Here is a 23,376-nt window from a genome sequence, read left to right on the forward strand (position 1 = left end):
GATGTTTGTAAGTGCCTCTCTTGTAACCTCTCGCAGTAGCACCACTCCATGAATCACAGCACATCTTATCCTTATGCCCCTTTGGGTAATGATACAGTACAAGGACTATCTTTACCGGCTCACTCCTCCTTCTCAGCATTGTGTTAAAACAGGGCACTGACCTCTCTGTGCAGATACCAGTAGGTCTTTCTCGCAATCCCAACTCTTGCAGCTGCAAACAGCCCAAACTGCAGTGGAAGAGGTCAAGTTCCACTGCACATGGGGGAAGGATACAGGGATTCAGCACAGTGGGTCCTAGTTCTCTTGAGTGTTGTGAAGCTTTGCTTTATGGGGCTCCCTGTAACCCAGTACACTGCAGTGTTTTGGGGGGGAGCTGGGGGAGTTGAGTAGAGTTGGGGTCATGTCTTCAAAACCACACAGATCCTTCAGCTTTCCTGCTGGGGAGGTGGTATGTATCGTCTGTGTGGGAATTACTTCAGCCTTGAGGTTTCCCCAGTGCTGGGGGAGGTATCCTAGCAGAACTCAGTACAGTGCCAAGATACATGGGTTGTGTGTCTGAGTTTAGGATTTAGCCTTTAATGTAAAGTCTGAAAAATAAAGCAAAGATTGGGGGACAAATGAAGAATCCTCTTTGTAGACCAGGGACCAGTGAGGAAGGGGGAATCTGTTTGCCGGTATATGGACAAATAAAAAATGTGCCTTGGGTGAAACTATTTGGAATAATTTTGAGGCCTGGATTTTTAGTCCTCCAAAATGTTTGGGGGTGTCTGGTGTTGAGGTTTTGGTTTATCCCATTATATAGATAAGAAAACACAGCAACTGTTATTGGACTTTTGGTCCAGATTTTCACTGCATCTCCCCCCAGCCATTCAAAGTCAGGGATCCTGAGATCTGAGACCATCCCTGGGTGGTGGGGATAGTCTGATGAGACTGCCTACAATGGCATGTAGCCAATCTGACACTGCTAGCAGCAAATATCTCCAATGCTTGGTGATGGGATACGAGATGGGGAGGGCTCTGAATTTCTACAGCAAATTTTCTCGAATGTGTCTGTCTGGTGTGTCTTGCCCACATGCTCAGGGTCAACTGATTGCCATATTTGGGGTTGCGAAGGAATTTTCCCCTGGGTCAATTTGGCAGAGAGACTGGGGCTTTTTTTTTTGCCTTCCTGTGCAGCATGGGGCATAGGTCACTTGCAGGTTTAAATTAGTGTACAGGTAGATTCTCTGTAACTTGAAATCTTTAAATCATGATCTGAGGACTTCAGTAACTCAGCCAGAGATTAGGAGTCTATTACAGGAGTGGGAGGGTGAGGTTCTGTGGCCTGCAAGTGCAGGAGGTCAGACTAGATGATCATGATGGTGCCTTCTGGCTCCATGCCTTGTGAGCAATTGTCTGCAGTACATTTTGTGTGTTGCTTCCATACATACAATCTAATCAGCTCTCTGGCTGTCTTTGTAAATTACTCTTAGCATAAATTCTTTTGTCTGTCTAACCATGTGGTTAAGTAAAATTCAAAATGTACAGGTTTAAGTACAGCTAACTTTCTAAAAGTGGGAGCAATGTATGCATCTGCAGAAATACACATGTACTCACAACATCTACAAAACCCGTATTTGTGAACCCAAATCATATAACAGAACTCCTGACCTGCATAACCATTTTTAGCACAATTATGGGGTTTTGCAGCCATGACAGTGAGTCTGTATTTGCAGGTTCATTCATTGCATTTGTGTTAAAACACCTGACCCATAAAGTCAAGACACTATTGGGTTTTGTGCCTCTCCCATAAGAAAATTAATTGCAATACATGTCCATATGCATCTGGGCCCTGGCTTCCAGAACTGATGCACATAAATCTGCCCACTTATAACCTGATCCTGTTTCCATTAAATTCAGTGGCAAAGCATCTCTTGACTTCAGTAGTATGGGATCAGGCCTCTAGTTTGCATGGGCAATTACTACGATTGTGTGTCTAATCATGATGATAGTGTTTAAATGACCAGTTAGATGTTTGGGGCCAAATTTTCATAAGTGCCTCTAAATTCTCGGTGCCTTAGTCCTTGGGTGCTGATTTCTAGATAGTTAGTTCATAGGAATTAAAGTCAATGGAATCTCTGGATCCTCAGCACCTCTTAAAAAAATCAGACCCAAGGTGTCTAGTGTTGAGCACCCCAAATAGAAGCTATTTTTCAGCAGTTGATCCTTACCTAGGCATTTCTGTACATAATTACATAGAAACATTGGAGATGCCTGACCGGATCAGATCAGTGGTCCAGCTAGCCCAGTGTCTTGTCTCTGACAGCGGCCAGCACCAGTTGCTCCGGAGAAAGGTGGAAGAATCCTCAAGTGCAAAATTTGGGAATAATCTGCCCATGGAGAAGTTTGTTTGTAACTTCAGGCAGAGATTGGTTTATGCATTTTTTACCCTGTCTAAAGTAACTGAATACTGCTAAACTGTTGGCCTCAATGTGGTCTTGTTGCAATGAGTTATATAGGTTCATTGTGCTGTGTACATTCCCGTGTAAACAGAATGTTTCTTGGTATCAGTTTTAAATTTTGTATTCTTCAGTTCTATTGAAAACTGAAAAATTTGTTTCTTGAGAGAGACAAGGTGGGTGAGGTAAGATCAACTTCTCCTGGTGGAAGAGGCAAGCTTTCAAGCTTCACAGAGCTCTTCTCCATATGATGAGAGAGGTAAATAGGAGTGACTGTTTTACCATCTTTATTTTCAGTATTTTGAATACCTCTGTTGTGACCTCATTTATTTTTCTCTTCTGTAACAATCCTAATCTCAGCTCTCACCTCAGTTTCCATAGTCCTGTCAATCCTTGGCCCCTCTTCTGAGCAGACCAGGAGAGCTACCATTTAGTTCTAAGGGTGGTGTTGGCTTTTGTGATCTGGACACTTCCCTATGGCCTGGGCTACACCGCTATTCGCATAGCGGAAGTCAAATTATCTGAGTTCGAGTTACCTGGCCGTCCTCATGGCAGTGAGTCGACTGTGGCAGCTCCCCCATCAACTCCGCTTACTCCTTCTGCCAAGGTGGAGTACAGGCGTCGATTCAGGGATTAATTTTTCGCATCTAGACGAGATGCAATAAATCGATCCCTGATAGATTGATCGCTACCCGGCGAGTAGTGAAGACATACCCTAAGAGGATGAAGGCTGAGATCCAGAAAATGAAGAATGTTCATGTTATGTATAAATCTCGTAACAGATTATATTAACTTCAGTGAATAATAAATGCCTACTATAAATAAAAGGTAACCGCAGGATGTAAAGGTAATACCTTAAATACCAAAAGGAAATCATGGACAAATTTATGGATAGCACCATGATAATCTTGATACAGCTGTATGTGTTCAATTAACCAGTTACTACAAGCAGCAAATGGAAAACTCAGTTATAGTACATCTGCCCACTTGTGTTTTCCACTGCCTTAGGACAGCCATATTCTTCTCCACTTAACCACACATGAAACACTTAGTACTTTTATCATCTTTAACTTTATTCTTTTTCTTTTCATCTTTCAGATGATCATTCAAGAGTGAGACTGCAGCTGTTGGATGGAGACCCTCACTCAGACTACATAAACGCCAACTACATAGATGTAAGGGCTGGGTACATACCTTGTGCGACAGATAACCATATCAGCATATCTGCTTGTGGGTGTGGTACCTCTTTAGGCTAGTTCTACACTAGGAGCTGGGAGGAGATTCACATCTTGAGGAGACATACTGACCCTAGCTCTCACTGAGCTAGTGTGCTAAAAAGACAATGAAGCCATGCCAGTGCGAGCAGCGGGATGGGCTAACTGCCCTGAGCACACGCCTGGGGTCTCTGGCAGGCACGTACTTGGGGCAGCTAGCCCCTCCTGTCACTCGCACTGCCATGACTATGTTCTATTTTTAGTGCACCAACTTGATGAGAGCTAGTGGGAGTATGTCTCCTTGGGCTGGGTGTCACACCTCTCAGCTCCAAGTGTAGAGATACTGTTAGAGAGAGATTAACCGCCTCATTCTTGTTTTCTCTCTGGTACCGTCAAATCCATGCTATGAAAACTCCAAACATTTCATGGTAGTTGAATTATTAAAGAGGACTAAAGCAGTTCCTGCCATTTGTAATTCCTCAAAGGCACCCTGTGTCTCATGTAGGGTTTCTATGTACCCATTAGTGCTAGTGCCTCATTCACAGCACAACAGCTGATTATACCCAGAAGAAGTAAAATTCATGCCAGTTTGCTCACTCTGACGTGCAATTTTTATGGACCTTCCTGATTGTTTTTCCCTTTTCTTATATTTTCCCAGGGATACCACCGGCCTCGTCACTACATTGCAACTCAAGGCAAGTGACAGTCTCCTGCATCTAACTATTTCTCTAAAGACAATGATGTGCTAAGCTGATCCAAGAGCCATTCCCAGAGTAAATCTCCTGTGTTTTAGTATCTGTAAGCTTAGAGTGGTATTCAAGCACAGAAAATAAAATCAGACACATTCCAGTATACTGCTTGTGAGGATATTTGAAACATACTCAAATGCACAACAAGAGCTAGATTAACATAAAGAACATCTAAACCTATGTGTAGTAGTAAAGTCAATAATGAGTAATTTGTCCAGGAAGAATGAGGTCAGAGTAAGTTGTGCACTGGAATGTGATTTAGGAATTGGCTGTGTATTAGGGTGGGTCAGAATTGAAAGGGAGTTTGTTATGGAGCTGAAGAATCTGAGAGTGTGTTTGTTTGCATGGTCAGGCCTGTGGGAGGAGGTTGGTGTGTTTATGACTACATCCATAACTGGTGACTTCCTGGATTTGCAGTGGACTAAGTAGATAGAAAATGTAATTGAGCAGCCTCACCTGTAAGTTGGTGAAGATTTTGTGGGGGACTTTCCCACCACTTAAAAATACCAGCAACGTGAAGATTCATGTTGATAGCTGTCAACATTGATATCTATTTCTCCATGCTTCCCCTCTACGCAGCCCTGATGTCCCTACTGCCCTCCCATTCCCTCCTACACCATTACCAGCCATACCCCTTTGCCAGGACCCCTTCCCTCACCACCTGTTATGCCCACTCCCTCCTACCTTGCACCTATGCCACCCCTTGAACTGGCCTGCTCCCAGGCCCCTTCCATGTCTATGCAATGGTAGATTTTAATATGTACAAGCAGACTAGAGATAGGGACTGAGGTCACACAGGTACAGGGAGTAGAGCTGTACAGGGAATCTGGAGGGTGGAGCATAGAGACAGTGAGGGTAGACACAGGTTTGGGGTAGGAAACAGGCTTTCATCTGCAATGTATGGGAGGAGGGAGAAGCAAGCTCACAGAAGTTGTGCTCTAATAAACCTCCTGTGGTGACTTAACCCCAGAGCCATGGGGGCACATCCATAATGTATTGGATTGATCATATGTATCTATTTGCATACTGTATCTCTCTCTAGTACTTATAATGCATCCATCACCACAGTTTCTGCAGTCCTGGAGCCTTAAAATCTCACCTGCCCTGCTGGAGAGAATGTCTGTTTTATTAAACAAGTCAATATTGTTCAGTGGATGTCACCTTGAAGAGCAAGGAAATACCCTGTAAGAAGGGTGAGATTTAAGGTGAACAGGGCTGTAGGCAGAGAACAGCTGAAAAGGATTGCTGGCATTAAACATACTCTTTTAAGATGTCCTTTTTTCTCCCTTCTCCTGTCCCAGGTCCCATGCAAGAGACGGTTAAGGATTTCTGGAGAATGATTTGGCAGGAGAATTCTGCCAGTGTTGTCATGGTCACCAACCTGGTGGAAGTTGGCAGGGTAAGGAGGCTGTATTCCCAGTGCTCTCCACCACTTCCTCACCAGATGCAGCCAAAATAGAAGCAGACTTCCTTCAAAAATTTATTTGGGCCACAATGTTGAGAGAATTATCCCCATATCCCACTTACTCTGGATACTGGTTCCTTGCATGCTGAAGTAATCTCTTCAGAAATGCCAATTACTATATGGGGAGCTCCTTTCTAGAAACTGCTCATTTACTGACACTGAGGGTACAGTCGGCTGACACAGGACAGGTTGACCAGATTGAGGTTACCATTGGCATGAGGGTGGTATTTGAGCTATTAGTTTCTCCGCCGTACTATAGATGCTTTGTGATTAGGACACACAACAGATGTAGCCATGTGAGTCAGAGCAGCTGCTGTCAGACTTGTTCAGTGTTTCTGTTTCAAGTAGCCACTGGGCTACTGAAATGTGTTCGTACCGATGGGCAAAACTGAAAAGGTTGGGTCCTTTTTCTGATGAGTACTCATAAATGTGGATGCTGCTCTGAATTGGTCAAAACAATTACGTCTGCAAAACTGGGCTGAGAAATTTGTGAGAACAGACTCACTTACAGTATGTCAGGGCTCCAGATTTCAGTCCCAGTCACAATGTTAGAAATAATTACAAATGTAAAAACATTTTTATGTAGTTAAGTGAACTTCTTTGAACATTAACTAAAGATCCAGTTTTTGGATTGGACTTGAATTACACAATTCATTACCCCACTCATCCCTACAGTCTATTTTTTCTTCTTGTAGGTGAAATGTGTTAGATACTGGCCAGATGACACAGAGCTCTATGGAGATATTAAAGTCACATTAATTGAGACAGAGCCATTGGCAGAGTATGTCATACGCACATTTACTGTACAAAAGGTAAGGAAGTCCCCAGTCAATTTTACTTCAGACATAACACCTCACTTAAGATCTGAAGCATGGTTCCACACAGACATAACCAGGAAGCTTGTGGATATGGGAGTGTTAAATTTTGACTTGTTTTCTGCCTTTGTAATCCGATTTTTATGAAGCATCTTCCAAGTTCATATCAGCAATTAGATGGAAGCACAAATAACTGTGGATACAATTCATAGCGCTCAAATGTCTAAATGCATCTATGAATCCAGTAGATAGATGTCTACATGCCATGAATAGTGACTATAGTTATTCACACTGGCAAATTACAGGTGGGGGCTGGGAAAGCACCAGTAAAATTAGATCCCAGGCAGAGGCCCTTTTAAAAACAAATAAAAAATAACAATCAGGGTCTAAATATGTATATTCTTCCAAAATCTGCAGTTTATTGGAAGGTTTTTGTGAAGCATCGGTGGAAATTGGAAGCCTAAATAACAGACCATTGCAGGTCTGCCCAAATCACACCTCACACCCTTGATAAGTGATTTTAAAGCTTCTAAGAAAACTCACACCACTCATCACAGCTGCACTGGAATATGTTCCAGTTTCTAGTGCCCTGATTTCATATTTTGTTGAACCACTGAACTGTTTGGCAAGAAATAACCAAGACAGGTCTGGCAGATCAAAAGGCTTGGTAATGGAATATGGAATCCTGCAATCTCTGTGCCACAGCCCAAAATGTCAGCGACTAATGGTGTAACTAAGTGGAAGCTCTTTGGCAGTGTGTGTGTAGAGTAAACTGGTGGTGGTGGTCCAGTTCCTAGAGAACAGATACCTGTATCAGAACAGACAGTGACTGATGTCCTTTGTCTATAGCCTCACCGGAGGCCAAGGATGGGTATGGAAACAACATACCTACCCTCTCAGCACTAGATGCAATCCCTCCTTCTCAGGGTTGAAATGCATTGATGGGTGATTTTTGGAAAGCTTTCTCTTTTGCAGCCTGTGCCTTAACTGCTCTATGGCCTTCAGTCTCCAGGCCTGTCCGTCATTAGCACTGCATTCACTTCATCGGAAAAAAAATTAATGGAACAGACTGGATACTAGAGTGGAAATGAGCTGGAAATTTGTACCACTAGTAGTTTCTCTTTGCAGGTGTGGTTGAGCAAAGGTACCCTGGCACTGAAGTTACCCCATAATGTTACTGATTAGCTAATTTTAAATTGCATTTAAGACAATACACTGTGAATGGGTAGCTGGTAACCACTTTCATAATCCTCAGGCTTATGTGATACACTTCAGTTGTAATGGAAGGTGAAATCTCTTGATCTTTCACCTTGAAATCTCCAGAAGTGAGAAGTGGTATATGAAATATGGCTTTTATATAATAATATTTAAATGGTAGTTCAGCCCTCTGAATGAGTAAAGAATGCAGTGAAATATGGTGATTGTGACATGAAGGGAGAAAAATAGAGGTTGCATTGTCTCCTCAGAAAGGCTACCATGAGATCCGAGAGATTCGGCAGTTCCACTTTACCAGCTGGCCAGACCACGGGGTTCCTTGCTATGCCACAGGCCTCTTGGGCTTTGTTCGGCAGGTGAAGTTCCTCAATCCGCCTGAGGCAGGGCCTATAGTTGTGCACTGCAGGTATGCAATCTGTCTGTCTATTTGTCTGTCATTGCTCATTTCTCTCCTGGTCAGTTTTCTTAAGTTTTCCCTGTTTCTTTCAACTAGTGATCACCTAGCTACTTTTTGCTGTTAACAGTACAGCTTGCTGGCCTTAGAGGTGAACTTGTGCATAGTGGAACCGGTTCTCCATTTTGTAGTGGCTGCTTTATACTTCATTGCTGGTGTAAACTGGCTGTGGAACTGGCATCATTGGCCCAGGGAGGATCACTCCAATGAAGAGGATCCTCTGGTGCCATAGGGGCTCTTAGCCCAGTGCCCTCCATGCTGCTGGTGTAGCAGGGGAAAATGGTGCATGGCTGGGATACCCATCCTTGGCTGCAATTTCACCCTCCTGTGACAATTGGCATAACTTAGAGCAGCATCGGGTGAGGGGTGGGCAGAAAGGAACTTTCAACCACCTTTGCATGTACACACATGCATCCCAGCTTCTACTTTTGCTCTTCAGCCATTGGCAAGATCGGGTCCAGGATATCGGCTTCCTGCTCCCCTGCCTAATAGGAGATACCAACTATTATATATAGTTTTTAGCCTTCACTTAACCCAGAGCCTGGGAGTTTAATTTCATTCTGGAAATCTGCCATGTAGCTTCCTAAAAGCAACTTAGACCAAAGTGTACCAGGAAGACCTGCTTGTTTAAGAAGAGGGAAGACTCAAAATATTGGACTACATGCTCACTAACTCTGAGCATTATTCAGTTTATTGTTATAATTATAAGTATTACAGTAGCCACTAGAGTCTCCAGCTGAGACTGGAGTGCCCTAGAGCTATAGAAACATTTGAGAAAATAGTCCCTGAGTGGAAGAGTGAACGAGCTAAAATGTGTGAGACAGACAAAGGGTAGGGGTAACAGAGAGGTAATGCAAGTTGGGCAAAGTCATACAATTGGTCAGTGGCAAAGCCAGATCCCAGGTCTCCTGACTGACTCCAGTGCGCTATCCACTCACCCATGCTCAGGTACAGCCTCCTGCTGACAGACTTGACAGTCCTTACCCTTGCCAATGTTAGAAAATGACTCCTGGTAAGTATTTGTATTGGGGAACATAGTGAAGTCCTTGCAGCATAGGAACGCTGTTTTTGTTAGTTTGGATCAGACTAGTAGGCCATTAAATCCAGTATGAGGCCAGTGCCAGATGCATTAGAGAGAGGCACCAGACCTCCAAAATTCACATAACCAGTTATGTAATGTCTGATGGGGTGAAAAGTCCCTTCCTCAACCGTGTGACGATGAGCTGATGTCTTGGTAACCCCGCATACTGAGGACAGCTACAAGTGGTAGTCACAAAATTATCCATTCTTTTTTTTTAAATTGAGCTGCATTTGATTTTGTATTTGCATTAATATATGCATATAATAGCACTGTGGCCTCCAACCACTGAACAAAAGTTGCCAATATCCCATTGCAAGAAAGACATTACCAGAACAGAGAAATAGTATATAGCAGCTGTTTCCCCCAATGCTTCCACCCCAACAAAACACGCAAACGTATCTGGTTATAGAAGAGGAATAGATGGAACTTCTAGCTAGCAAGGTCCGAGGACACAATTGCTGTTCCATGCTTTTCCCTCCAAACCAAATCAATCATAAGCCAGGTACAACTGTTGTCCCATACCTCTTAGGGAGTGCATGTATGAGGCGAGGGGGAAGAGAGAATGAATTCCAAGACCACCCCAAAAAGGGAAATAAATGAATCCCTCTGTTTTTAGCAGTCAGACAGATTTATAATAAAATACAAATGAAACCCCAGGAGCTGGCAGGTGGTAGCTCTGGGCTTCTTTCTGCTCTTTCAGAGCTGTGACCCTGGCCTGGCCTTTGAAAGAGACTGGTCCTGATTCAGCAATGCTGAGAAAGAGGGGAGAGATTTTTCATCCTTCACATTTTAATGAATAAATGCCATTTGCTCTCTGTTATTTATCTGCTTTTGAATTTTAATGACTAGCTCTAAGTGGTAATTACCAAATTCTCCCTACCAATGCCTTGCTGGATAATGTCACCGCTCAATATTTATGGACTGCCAGTGACCTCTAAATATAGAAATGTTATAACTATTTATTAAAATTTTGAAAAGCAGAGAGATAAAGAGAGAGGAAATGCCACTTATTCATTAAAATTCTGCAAATGAAAAATATCTTCCCCCTGTTCAGCTTTTGATTAATCTGGCACATTAATTCATGTTCATTCATGTCTCCCTGCTTTACAGCACTGTTTGGAGTTTCATACATCAAAAATTTTCTTGGCTCTAGCTGAGTTTGCCCCTTTCCTCTAGGATAATGGGGAGAAACTTCCTCGTCTCTTTATCCATCACACCTAGACAACTCAGATGACTTCCCCAGTGCGAGAGGGGGCTCATTGACAACGCCATTTGTGTGAGATGTTTCAAGTCTCACAAGCAGTGGGGGTTCTAAATTTAAGCATTTGAGTAACCCAAAGTTCCCTTCTCTACAGTCTCACAACTCCCAATTGGACTCTCCACACCCCAGGTCCAGTTCTCCATGTACCGAATGTAACTCCTACTGACTAAAATGGGAGAAGGATCTTGCAGGTAGAGAACTGGCCCCTCCTTTCCAACATGTGCACCTGAGTACGGCAGAGTGCTTTTAAAAGTCACATAGGAGAACCCCTTCCAAAATATATTTTCTGAAGCTGCCTCTAATTACAAGAGCATGAGTTTCCTCTCTGTCTCAGTTCACAACAGAGTCAGATGTTCTGTAGCTTGGGTGCTTATGGAAGTATTGCTGGACAGGGCTAGAATATCGTTTTTCATTGATCTTCCTATTAGTGTCTGAGAAACAATTTTTCTTTTTACCCCTCTCTCTTTTCCCCTTCCCAAGAAAACCACCTAGCCTTGCTCTCCCTATGTCTCAAGCTATTTCAGCAACACAGAAGACCAGTCCTTCAGTACACAGGGGCAGCTAATGAAGGAAGACAACTATGCCTGTAACACACAGATTTTTCTTTCTCCTCTTGACAGCCCTGCCTCTTCATGGTCTATTGATCAGGGCTTCGTTCTTTTTTGCAGCGCTGGTGCTGGAAGGACAGGGTGCTTTATTGCCATTGACATCATGCTTGACATGGCAGAGAATGAAGGTGTCGTAGACATATTTAACTGCGTGCGAGAGCTACGATCCCAGAGGGTCAATTTGGTACAGACAGAGGTAGGTGCCAGCAGCTATTTTCTCTTGTTTTACAGCCCTCTTGTCAGCCTCTGCTCAAGAGGAGCCCATCAGTGAGTTAGATCAATGCCTGTTTCCACCACCAGGTTGTTACATGGAATTCTTTGTAGCTAAACTTGATTGGGCATGTATTAAATGCTCCCATGTACAGGCACATATTGAATGTACCCAAGGCATGAGGATAAATCGTGCACCTTGTTACCTATCTGTTAGTGCCTTATTCAATTTTTGTTTTGCATTGTATCAAACTATCTCATGAGTCCTGCTGAGTGTCATTGTACCAGGTTTCCATATGTTGTAGCATTCATTGACCCATCAGAAACCCCATGCCTTATGCTCTTCTATTATACTGCACTTATCATGGTAATATCTGAACCCTTAGCCCTGGTCTACACTATGAATTTAGGTCAAATTTAGCAGCATTAGGTTGATTTAACCCTGCACCTCTCGACACGATGAAGCCATTTTGGTCGACTTAAAGGGCTCTTAAAATTGATTTTTGTACTCCTCCCCGTCGAGGGGATTAGCGCTAAAATCTACATCGCTGGGTCGAATTTGAGGTAGTGTGGATGCAATTTGACGGTATTGGCCTCTGGGAGCTATCCCAGAATGCTCCATTGTGACTGCTCTGTACAGCACTTTCAACTCAGATGCACTAGTCAGGTACATAGGAAAAGTCCCGGGAGCTTTTGAATTTCATTTCCTGTTTGGCCAACATAGCAAGCTCATCAGCGCAGGGGACCATGCAGTCCCAGAATCTCAAAAGAGCTCCAGCATGGACCCAAAGGGAAGAACTGGATCTGATCGCTGCATGGGGAGACAAATTTGTGCTATCAGAATTCCATTCCAAAAGACATAATGCCAATATATATGCCAAAATCTCCAAGCATAAATGCGAGGTGTTTACAATGCTCACAACTGCAGCGGTGATTAGAGCGGGCTCCCGCTTGCAATGCTATGGCATATGTGCAGGCAATCCAGGAAAAGGGCAAGAAATGATTGTCTGCTGTTGCTTTCAAGGAGGGAGGGAGGGGTCCCTGACGACAAGTACCCAGAACCACCAGCGGCTACCTTGTCCATTATCTCAAATTTTTTTAAATTAATAAAGAAAGAATGCATGATTTCAAAACAATAGTTACTTTATTTTGAAGGGGGGAGGGTGGTTGGCTTACAGGGAATTAAAATCAACAAAGGGGGCGGGTTTGCATCAAGGAGAAATGCACACAACTGTCACTCTGTAGCCTGGCCAGTCATGAAACTGGTTTTCAAAGTCTCTGTGATGTGCTGTGCGCCTTGCTGTGCTCTTCTAATCATCCTGGTGTCTGGTTGCTCAAAATCGGATGCCAGGCAATTTGCCTCAACCTCCCACCCTGCCATAAACATCTCCCCCTTACTCTCACAGATATTATGGAGCACACAGCAAGCAGCAATAACAATGGGAATGTTGGTTGCACTAAAGTCTGACCAACAGCGCCAGTGAGCTTTTAAACATCCAAAGGTACATTCTACCACCATTCTGCACTTGCTCAGCCTGTAGTTGAACTGTTCCTTACTACTGTCCAGGCTTCATGAGCCATGTGAGCAAGGGGTAGGCTGGGGTAGGTGCGACCACGCAGTGCTGCCAGCTGGGAGAGCAGCCTGAGGCAGAAGCCTCCAGCTTGCAGGGTTGCAGTGGAAGTGGTGGAGCGAGCAAAACACCATTGATGAGGACGGCTAGCAGTGCTATGGCATCTGCGCAGTTAACCCAGGAAAAAAGCCATGAAACAATTGTCTGCCATTTCATGGAAGGAGGGGAGGGGTGACTGACGATATGTACCCAAAACCACCGGTGACAATGTTTTTGCCCCATCAGGCATTGGGAGCTCAACCTCGAATTCCAGAGGCCAGCAAAGACTGCGGGAACTGTGGGATAGCTACCCACAGTGCACCGCTCCAAAAGTCAACGATAGCCACTGTACTGTGGATGCACTCCGCCTATTTAATGTGCTTAGTGGGGATACACACAATCAACTGTATAAAATAGCTTCTGAAAAATCGACTTCTATAAAATTGACCTAATTTTGTAGTGTAGACATACCCTTACATAATGCTCATTTGATATCAATTAATTACATGTAGCTAAACAAATAAGTGAAATATGCCACAAAATACATTTCCCTAATCAATCCAAAGTATTAAAGAGTCTGATTCAGCCAGCTACCTAAGTACATGCACATACTTGAAGCACGTACATGGACCCATTGACTTCAGTGGAACTAGTCACTTGATTGAAGCTGGATATGTACTTAATTACCTTGCTGAATCAGGATGATAGAGCATAGAAAAGAGGGGAACAATTATAATTCTGCTGGACTCCATTCTCAGGATATAGTCTCTATAAAGAACACTCTGTTTACCATGTGGAAAACCATGCATCTTTCAAAAGACCAGTAATCAGAAGTCCATTACAGAAGAGAGAAATGGAATAGAGCCGTTAATGCATCTTGTTGTTTTTACTGCAATAGTACCACTAGGGTATAATTGCTCCTAAACTATTTGTGGGATTCTTGTCCTAGACTAAGTGTTTATACTAATTTTTTCCCTCCATTATGTCTCTGGGTCCAGAGGCTTCGCATTTTATGTTTGTCTGAAAGCAGTTGTACAAGCCACATTTTTAATGGTGGGCAAAACAGGTTCACTCACAAAATGCTGTTGTGCTTGAAAAAACTTGTAACTGCGCATCTTGTGACACATCTACAAGCAGAATTTCCCAATTTGAATCAGCAAACTGCCCATTTACATGCACAAATGTAGAATTTTCTGGGCATAATGACTACACTTGAATTTTGTCCAGCTTGAACATTTGTGCTGATGAGACACATTCTGCACAAATCTATGGCACAGGGAGTGTATATATGGATCTCTTCTCTTTTGTTGCTCGCTGGAAACATTGCTGGAGTAGTGTCATCTACTCCTGTGTTGCAGGTTATTATAACTGAATTAAGGGATGCAGGAGTAGAGAACTGGTTCCAACTATAAGATCCAAGTTTTCTTTTTTAAATTATCTGGTAAAATTATTTTGTAAAAAGAACAATACTAACCAGGCCATTTTGGCAGAAGGAATTCAGGGCCAAGACCAGCCTCTCATCAGCAGTAGCTATGCACTCAGCAACTGGTAGAGGGAGCTCATCAAGTTTTATCTTCCACAACATGCATGCATGTGCATGCACATACACACTCACATTTAAAAATCTGTAGTGAGCACAATTTAAACAAAATCAGCATTTACAGTTCCATGGTATTTAAGTTTACTGTGAAATTTTGTGATATGTATTTAGAATGAGGTTAATTTACAACATCTTGTCCCTCTGCTCCATGCAGGAGCAATACGTCTTTGTACATGATGCTATTCTAGAGGCATGTCTTTGTGGCAACACAGCAATTCCGGTTTGTGAGTTCCGATCCATATATTACAATATCAGCCGACTGGATCCACAGACAAATTCCAGCCAGATAAAAGATGAATTTCAGGTAAGAGCACATGGCCCTTTTCATGTCTGCACTAATAGCAGTTGGTGTTTTGGGTATGTGTTTTATCAATTGTTTTATAGTATTTCATGATTGCCAGTAGTCCAAAAGTGGGTATAATATTCACTGCTAATATTGCACTTTGCTCCATTCGTGACCCAATCCTAATTTCAACAAATATTTTTGTTCTTACTTTCACTACATGGTTTATGTGAAAAAATATCAGTTTGTGGGTCATTTATTAACTGTTGACTTTGACTGTGCTGTTGATGAGTGATTGTCCAAGTTGCATGGGATTCTTTCTCCACCCTGATTGGATGACTGAAATTTTGTATAAAGGAGACTCACAAGCCAGGAGTAATGCACTTTCTAGTGCAGATTTTCAGGTGCAGAATCATTTGTGCTAAAATGGAATAAACTTTGAGGCTGCACAAACATTTTCACAAATACCTGGTGGCTGCTCAGCAACAATTAACAATGTCCCCACAAATAACGGTGGATTGAACACACTGCACTTATTCCCTGGAATATTTGTGAATCACTTTTTGTGTTTTCAGCCAACTCTAGTTCATGGGAAAGCCAAGTCTTTGAAAAGCGTTTTTGAAAGAAAAGAGGGAGGAGGGACTTTGGGCATTCATTAATTCAGAAATTATCCAGACTAGCCATTAATAGCAAAGTGTAGAACTCTCTACCTGCAGCAAATCTCCACTGCAATGTAGTGTATCGACCAGCACCAACCTACAATAATAATACACTGCAATTTTAAGTGATGGCTACTGTGGTACCAGATTGGAATTAGATGGTTTTCTCCCTTCCCAGCTCTCAACCCTCCATACACAAAGTGAGATCGTATCCTTTCTGTTAATACATGGCATATATTTACCAAGATTTGGATACAGGGAAACTGTAATTTGAATCCCAATGACTGGCAATGCCATTAATGCATCTGCTTTTCACAAGTGGCCCATGTTTTGTAAAGGATTTCTGTTTCTGGATACCTTACTTGTCAAATGAACCAAAGCCCAGTTTCCTGAAATGTAGTGCTTTTAAACAATGACACCGCTGTTTGTGCTTATTTTGCCAGGACCTGAGTGAGACAGATTTGTGTCGTGCTCACTTGATTTACAAGCTGTGGGAGACTGGCAGCTCCTGTGGGAAGGGAATTCTTTTGTTTGCTTAAGAGCTTCCTTCTCCATCTATTTGTAGAAAGTTGTGTTTACAGGACATCACTTACACACAGCATTCTTCTCAGCCCTAATCATGTGTACTTTAGTAAGAACAGAGAGGGATGCAAAAAAATATAAGTAGCTGCCATCTTTATAAACCAGCTGAGATAGCTATAGATTTATTATTATTATATCATAATAATTGTTATTTCAATAGCACCAAGAGTTTTCTGGATGGGTGGAACCTCATTGTCTGAGCACTGCATAAACATATCAGAAACATCAAGCCATGCCTCAAGTAGCTTTTATTATCTGAATGGGAGTAAGATGTAATGGACGGGGGCGGGGGGGGGGGAAGAGAGGGCTTGAACACAACGGTGGAGGACAGCAGGGGAAGACCATACTATTAACAGGAATACAGGATTGCAGATATCCTTAGCTGAGTGTACAGTTTGGAGGCTTAAACATGTATATTTGTTTATTGGACAAGTGGAAAAGATACTGATGAATTGCTAACCGGGCTCCTGCGCTGTCATTTTCATTACTCAGTTTACTATGGGCATTCTGGCAGAGGTGTGTTTTCATAAGGGATTTGAGATTTCACATTGTTCTTTCTGCCAGACCGTCTAGAAATGGAAATCCATCGTTGACAGGCCTGAGTGAACTTTTGAATTTAGGGACAAACCGTAACATTTCATCTAAGTTACTGATGGGATCACAGATTCAGACATCCCTGCATTTTCAGATGGTTTGAAGTTCGTGGTCTAGATCCTAAGTTTGCTGCAGTAATGTCCCACAAATGTGGCATTCGTGCAGCTCCTCTGCAATAATTTATCAATTCTATGTCTTCTGGAAGTTTGTTTGATAGTCAGAAGGGAGTTTAACTGTGTGAATCAGGCTAATTCAAGAAAAGGTTGTCTTCATGCAAGCAGGAAAAAGAACTATAGCTTCAGATAGCCGTCCACCTACCAACACATAAGAAAATAGTGCAAGAGGCATCCACTTTGGTGTTCTCCGTTCAACCCCCTACTGAGCTCACGGAACTAGTTTGACAGCAGAGGGGAAGGTTGTGAACACCGGAGAATAAAGATGTTGTCTAGGTTTAAAAGGAGATACTCCCTCCAGCAGGGTGAGAGACAGCTAAGAGGAAAAGACTGACCCCCAGACCCAGACATTAGGGGTGCCTAGGAAAGAGAGACTTGCTTAGGGTCTCTACCAGAGGATGGCCAGACCCTAGCTAATATCAACATGCATGTAGACTTTTTGTGGCTTTAAAATCCTTGTTCGCTTATGTTACACTTTATTCCTACTGTTAAGATAAAACAATATTCTGATTTAAAAAGGCTGTCTACTCACTATATTCACCACTGGTCATTGACTGCCCAGTCAAAGAATCACAGTTCCAAACCCATTTGGACCTACAGGGAAGACTTGCAGGTTCTGAACCTAGCTGGACCTGTTCGGTAAGCACTAACAGAATACCATAGCCCAGGATGACAGGTAGGTGTGAGAATCACGATTCCAGCCCCAGGGAAGATAAAGGCACAAGGCCTGACACCAGTGGGGGTACACTCAGGCAGTGGGTCAGAAGTGCGTCCAGCTGTGACAGCAACTGTAATCTAAATGAGAGAACAGAAAAGTGCCATTAAACCTGATCTGGTGTCTTAGAATTGGATGGTTAATTGTGAAGATGATCAGAAGCAGGAAACCTGCCAAACACACAGTGGAGCCATTAGATGACAATGGCATTAAAAGGATACTCAAGGAAGACAAAGCCATTGCAGAGAATTCTCTGTATCAGTCCTCACTGCAGGGGATGTTGGGGAGATACCCATGTAAGAACTAGTCTTTTTTGGGGGGCGAGAAGGGGGGAATCTGAAGTACTGCCCCAAATTGATGTGTCAGTGGAGGAGATTTTAGAACGAATTGATCAATTAAAAAGTAATAAGTCACCAGGACCAGATGGTATTCACCCAAGGGTTCTGAAGGAATTCAAATGTGCAATTGCAAAGTCAAAGTCTGAGGTGGATTGAAGCTAAAATCCTGGTTTCAAACACCTCCAAACTTTGGGTAAGTTTGGCTATAGATCCAAGCTTAAATAGGTGACCCCCAACCTAGCTCTGTAATGGGCCAATCTAAAGTCCTGCATCCAAACAGCTCCATACTTGGGGAAGCTTCACATCCAGATCTCAGCTTTGTGAGTCTTTTCAAAATTGAAAGTAAAGGCTACAGAGCATGTTGAGTATCTGTATTCAATGTTTAAGGGCATCCCTTTTGGAAAAAAACTCTAGTAAGCTTTGCCTGTACCTCTCTGTCCTCCAATTACAGACCCTCAACATTGTGACGCCGCGTGTTCGGCCAGAAGACTGCAGCATTGGCCTCTTGCCAAGAAACCATGACAAAAATCGCTGCATGGATGTGCTGCCCTTGGACCGGTGCCTCCCTTTCCTTATCTCTGTGGATGGCGAATCAAGCAACTACATCAACGCTGCACTCATGGATGTAAGCACAACCTACAGGCACTGTTAGCAATGGCACCAGTCTCAATTTGTGTCAGGTTTGTTAGGCATCAGTTCATTTCCATGCTTGTGAGAAATCGGTCATACACAAGCTATGCTTGTTTTTCAGGGTTCCTTTTGCTGATATCTTGCAACTAGAGCAGCACCATGCTGATTGTCCCATGGGAAAAAAGATTATTAGGTGCTGAGCACCCACCGGCAGCCTGCTTTTCCCCTCCCACCCAGTGCCTCCTGTCTGCTGCTGGCCTCACAGATCAACTCCTCCCGCTCCCTCCCAGTGCCTCCCGCTCACTCCAGTGCCTCCTGGCATGCAGGAGGTGCTGGGAGGGAGGCACTGAAGAGGGGATGGGATGCGCTTGGGGGAGGGGCAGAACTGGGTGGGAAGAGGTGGGGCAGTAAAAGGCAGGGCAAGGGTGGGGGCTTGGGAGAAGGAGTGGGGTGGGATGGGGGGAAAAGGCAGGGAAGGAGTGGAGGCTTGAGGGAAGGCATTGGGTGGGGGCGGAGCAGAGGGTTGAGCACGCCTGGGGCCCGGAGGAATCCGGCGTCTCTGCATATTCATACACGTGCAGGAATGCATCAGTGGTGTTCTGAGGAAATTTTTGATGCCTTCATGTTTCCTTTATTGGCAGAGATCTTTCTTGACCAATGGGCTCATGGAAGAAAAGCCTGGGGTGCTCCCATGAAGGGGTAGGCAGGCGAGTGGAGAAGCTGCATAGGCAACAGTATTAAAAAAAAATGTGCAATGTTCTGGGAATCCAACAACCCTTTGATCTGAGCATATAGAGTGAAGAGTATTGGAAGAGGAAACAAATGTGTCCCACATTTCAGAGACGAAGGGCCTGTGTTAGGTTGTTGTAAACCTGTGTCTGGGGCTATTTTCCCTCTCCCACTCACTTTGTTTGCCCAGTAGAATCTAGTTGGGCAGGTCACTTCTTTATTGTAAATAATAGTGTTGGTTTCCATTTGCTAAGTTACCCAGAGACCTTTGGGCAGGGGTGCCTGGAAAGGACATTGCTATTGGAGTATTTGTAAATGTGACACAAGGTGAAGACTTACCATTTTTTCAATCAACATAGGGAGTTGGTTTGGGGTTTTGTTTTTGTTTTAGATAGTGATGTTCCTGTCTTTTAAGGAGTTAAGTTGAGAATTTGGCAAATCTGCAGAACCACAATGGGTTTTTCTCTGGTTTTGCAGTTGTCTGATGTCAAGGGCCCCCCATGCCAACACCTAAAACATAACAACATCTTGCATTTCTGTGGCAGCTTTTGTGCCAATGCACTGTTTAATGTAAACAAATTGTTTCATCTGCCATTGAAATCAATCCATTCAGCTGATGTTTTTTCCCTTTCTTTATTTACCACTTTACAGAGAGAGCAAGTCAGTGCTCTTGGGATAAACGCAGCCTGAAACATTCAAAATCCCTTATCACTAATATTTTTCCTGGGGGAGATGGACCCTTGAGGTGAAATCCCTTCCTTTCTCCACTAGCCTATTGTGTGCAGTCTTAAACATATCATGGATCCTAGTGTCACTGTCTAGAGTGGTTCTTTCAGAATCCAAACAGCAATAAAGAAATGAAAAATGTTCTTGTTCACCAGCCTTTATTTCCTTTTTCTAGAATTCAAGCTGATGGGATGAGCCTTTTTGCATGTAACCTCTTCATGGATGTCAAGGGGCAATTAACAGTCTTTATGATAAGAAGAAAAGGAGTACTTGTGGCACCTTAGAGACTAACAAATTTATTAGAGCATAAGCTTTCGTGAGCTACAGCTCACTTCATCGGATTCAGCTGTAGCTCACGAAAGCTTATGCTCTAATAAATTTGTTAGTCTCTAAGGTGCCACAAGTACTCCTTTTCTTTTTGCGAATACAGACTAACACGGCTGCTACTCTGAAACCAGTCTTTATGATGTCTCATAATGGCCCATTTAGTTGATAGCCTTCTTAATGAGCAGGAGATGATCCCTTCTGACGGTTGACAGTTTCAGGGCAAACTTTTTTTGATAGTTGTAAGGCAAAAAACTTAAATATTACCTTATAGCATGTGATAAAGATATTATAGGTGAGATTAACACATGCAGCAATTTACAAGCATTTCATAAAGTCTAAACACATTATTATAAATCCAATCCCCATTTTAACCATACCAACACACAGGTGAAACAGCAATTTCACTGGTTTCAATTGGTTTCCAGCAATGAATTTGTCTGTGCTCAGCTGAGGCATAAAGCCTTGGCAGAAGCTGGCTCCTGGTTTGCCAATGTCGCACCTAGAATAGCCAATCCATCCCATATTACCTTTATATGAGTCACTAGTTCTTTCCATGTGTTGTGAAGCCTGGCAGGCTGCCTGCCTTGCTCCAAGGGAGGTCACATGATCTCAGTGCTGCTCATTTTTACCTCCATTATTATTTTCCCTCTCATCTGAGTTTCAGCATGCTCTGCTTGGGGTATTATCACAAGGTCGCAGCAACTTTCCTCCAACTGGGGGAGAAAAAAAATCCAATCGCTGGGGTAATGTTGAATGTTTATCTTGGTAGAAGGGGTGATGTTATCCTTGGAATGCATTGCTGATTGAGTTCTGGAGGCCCAAACCTCCAATTTCTTTGAAACTAAGGATCTATCAGACATGCCACTGTGTTAAAGAATGGGCCCAAATCTGGCCTAGTACAGAAGCAAGGGACCATGCCCAAGTCTCAGACTCAGACCTTTAAGAAGTTATCACAGTCTTGTGGTTCAGGCAGAGGACTTGGAATCAATAGACCTTCGTCCTACTCCTGGCTCTGCCCCAGGCTTCCTGAATAACTACTTAATGTCTCTGTGCTTTGGCTTCCTCAACTGTGAAATGGGGCTAACACCAGTGGTGAGCTGGAGCCGGTTCGCACCGGTTCACTAGAACCGGTTGTTAAATTTCGAAGCCCTTTTAGAACCGGTTGTTTCGCAGTTCTAAAAGGGCGTCTAAATTTAACCGGCCAAAAGTGGCACCTTAGGCGCCGACTCCATGGGTGCTCCAGCCTTGGAGCACCCAAGGGGAAAATTTGCTGGGTACAGAGCACCCACCAGCAGCTCCCCGCCCCGCCCCCGACCCCAGCTCACCTCTGTTCTGCCTCCGCCTCCTCCCCTGAAAGCCCCGCTCTGCTTCTCTGCCCCCCCAGGCTTCCCGCGCAAACAGCTGATTCACGGGAAGCCTGGGGGGGCAGAGAAGCAGAGCAGGGCGTTCAGGGGAGGAGGCAGAACAGAGGCGAACTGGGGCCGGGGGCGGGGCGGGGAGCTTCCAGTGGGTGCTCTGCACCCACCAAATTTTCCCCTTGGGTGCTCCAGGGCTGGAGCACCCAGGGAGTCGGCACCTAAGGCGCCACTTTTGATGTGATAAGTGGGGGAGCAGCCGCCGACCCTAGGAGCCAGAGGGACCTGCCGGATGCTTCCTGGGAGCTGGCCCAGGTAAGCACTGCTGGGTCTCCCCACCTCACCCCCCGGCAGGTCTCTCTGGCTCTTAGGGGTGAGGTGGGCACCCACTATGCTGGCCCACGAGACCCTCCTGCCCAGTTCTGGGGGCAGTCAGGGGACAGGGAAGGGGGGGTAGATGGGGCAGGGGTCCACTTTTGATGTGATAAGTGGGGGAGCAGCCGCCGACCCTAGGAGCCAGAGGGACCTGCCGGATGCTTCCTGGGAGCTGGCCCAGGTAAGCACTGCTGGGTCTCCCCACCTCACCCCCCGGCAGGTCTCTCTGGCTCTTAGGGGTGAGGTGGGCACCCACTATGCTGGCCCACGAGACCCTCCTGCCCAGTTCTGGGGGCAGTCAGGGGACAGGGAAGGGGGGGTAGATGGGGCAGGGGTCCGGGACAGGGGTGGGCAATGACCCCCTCGTGGGGTGAGGAGGGAACCCGTTGTTAAGATTTTGGCAGCTCATCACTGGCTAATACTTACTCCCCATCTCTACCCAGGATGAGTGTGGGGGGGTGCAATTTATTAATTTGCCCCACCAGCACCACAATTTCTCACCTTCAAACCTCCATCAAATGGACCTGTCTTCTACCAGCTGTTTAGTTGAATGGATTGTACAATCTATGGGCTTGCTCTGGCACAAAACAAGAAATGGGATCAGACACAATATCCAGTTTTGTCCAAGTGAATTGGAGACACTGTCATCGAAGGCACATCTCCATTATCTAATAGCAGAAAGTGAGAGAATGAGGGGCTTGCTTCTTCACTAAGCAGAAGCTGTTTTGTGTCTAGCATGCAGTTTTAGTAGCAACCTCCACAAAAGAGAGAATGGAAGGGATCTGTGCTATTTAGGATAGCAGAATGTGAAATTGTTGCATCATTTTTAGACTTGGTTAGCATACAAATAAATTCCCACACTCTATCATCTGCTTTTTTGACTGCTTTTGCCTCTGCTGGTCTGGTCTCTCCAATACCATAAGCTGCAAACTGGCTTTACAACCTCTACCCAAATCAACAAGGCATAGGCTTGCCCCTGCCCATGTTCCTGGGTCATGAAATGTAGACACTGAGAAAGAAAAGGATCCATTCCATGTCTGTAATTTCAGGAAAGCTCTCTCTTCTTTTACTCTTCTCTCTACCTCCTCCCCTGCCCTCCCCCCCACACACACTTGGTGGAACTATGGCTCATCCAGCCCCCACAAGAGACTGAGGGCTTGTCTACACTTA

The 23,376-nt window shown here is 44.2% G+C and overlaps 1 protein-coding gene across 2 annotated transcripts in view; it reads left to right on the plus strand.

The window, feature by feature from the left end:
• Positions 1 to 23,376, plus strand: part of PTPRT (protein tyrosine phosphatase receptor type T) — a 747,520-nt gene that overhangs the window by 705,844 nt on the left and 18,300 nt on the right. For both annotated transcript variants that reach the window (XM_043495677.1, XM_038369864.2), the window contains 8 exons: positions 3,537 to 3,613; positions 4,311 to 4,347; positions 5,703 to 5,800; positions 6,562 to 6,678; positions 8,148 to 8,302; positions 11,361 to 11,496; positions 14,875 to 15,024; positions 18,516 to 18,689. In XM_043495677.1, coding sequence (XP_043351612.1) covers positions 3,537 to 3,613; positions 4,311 to 4,347; positions 5,703 to 5,800; positions 6,562 to 6,678; positions 8,148 to 8,302; positions 11,361 to 11,496; positions 14,875 to 15,024; positions 18,516 to 18,689 — 944 coding nt within the window. The remainder of the gene's footprint in view (positions 1 to 3,536; positions 3,614 to 4,310; positions 4,348 to 5,702; positions 5,801 to 6,561; positions 6,679 to 8,147; positions 8,303 to 11,360; positions 11,497 to 14,874; positions 15,025 to 18,515; positions 18,690 to 23,376) is intronic.

This window comes from Dermochelys coriacea, chromosome 13 (genome assembly GCF_009764565.3).
Source record: "Dermochelys coriacea isolate rDerCor1 chromosome 13, rDerCor1.pri.v4, whole genome shotgun sequence".
In the NCBI taxonomy this organism is placed as follows: domain Eukaryota; kingdom Metazoa; phylum Chordata; order Testudines; family Dermochelyidae; genus Dermochelys; species Dermochelys coriacea.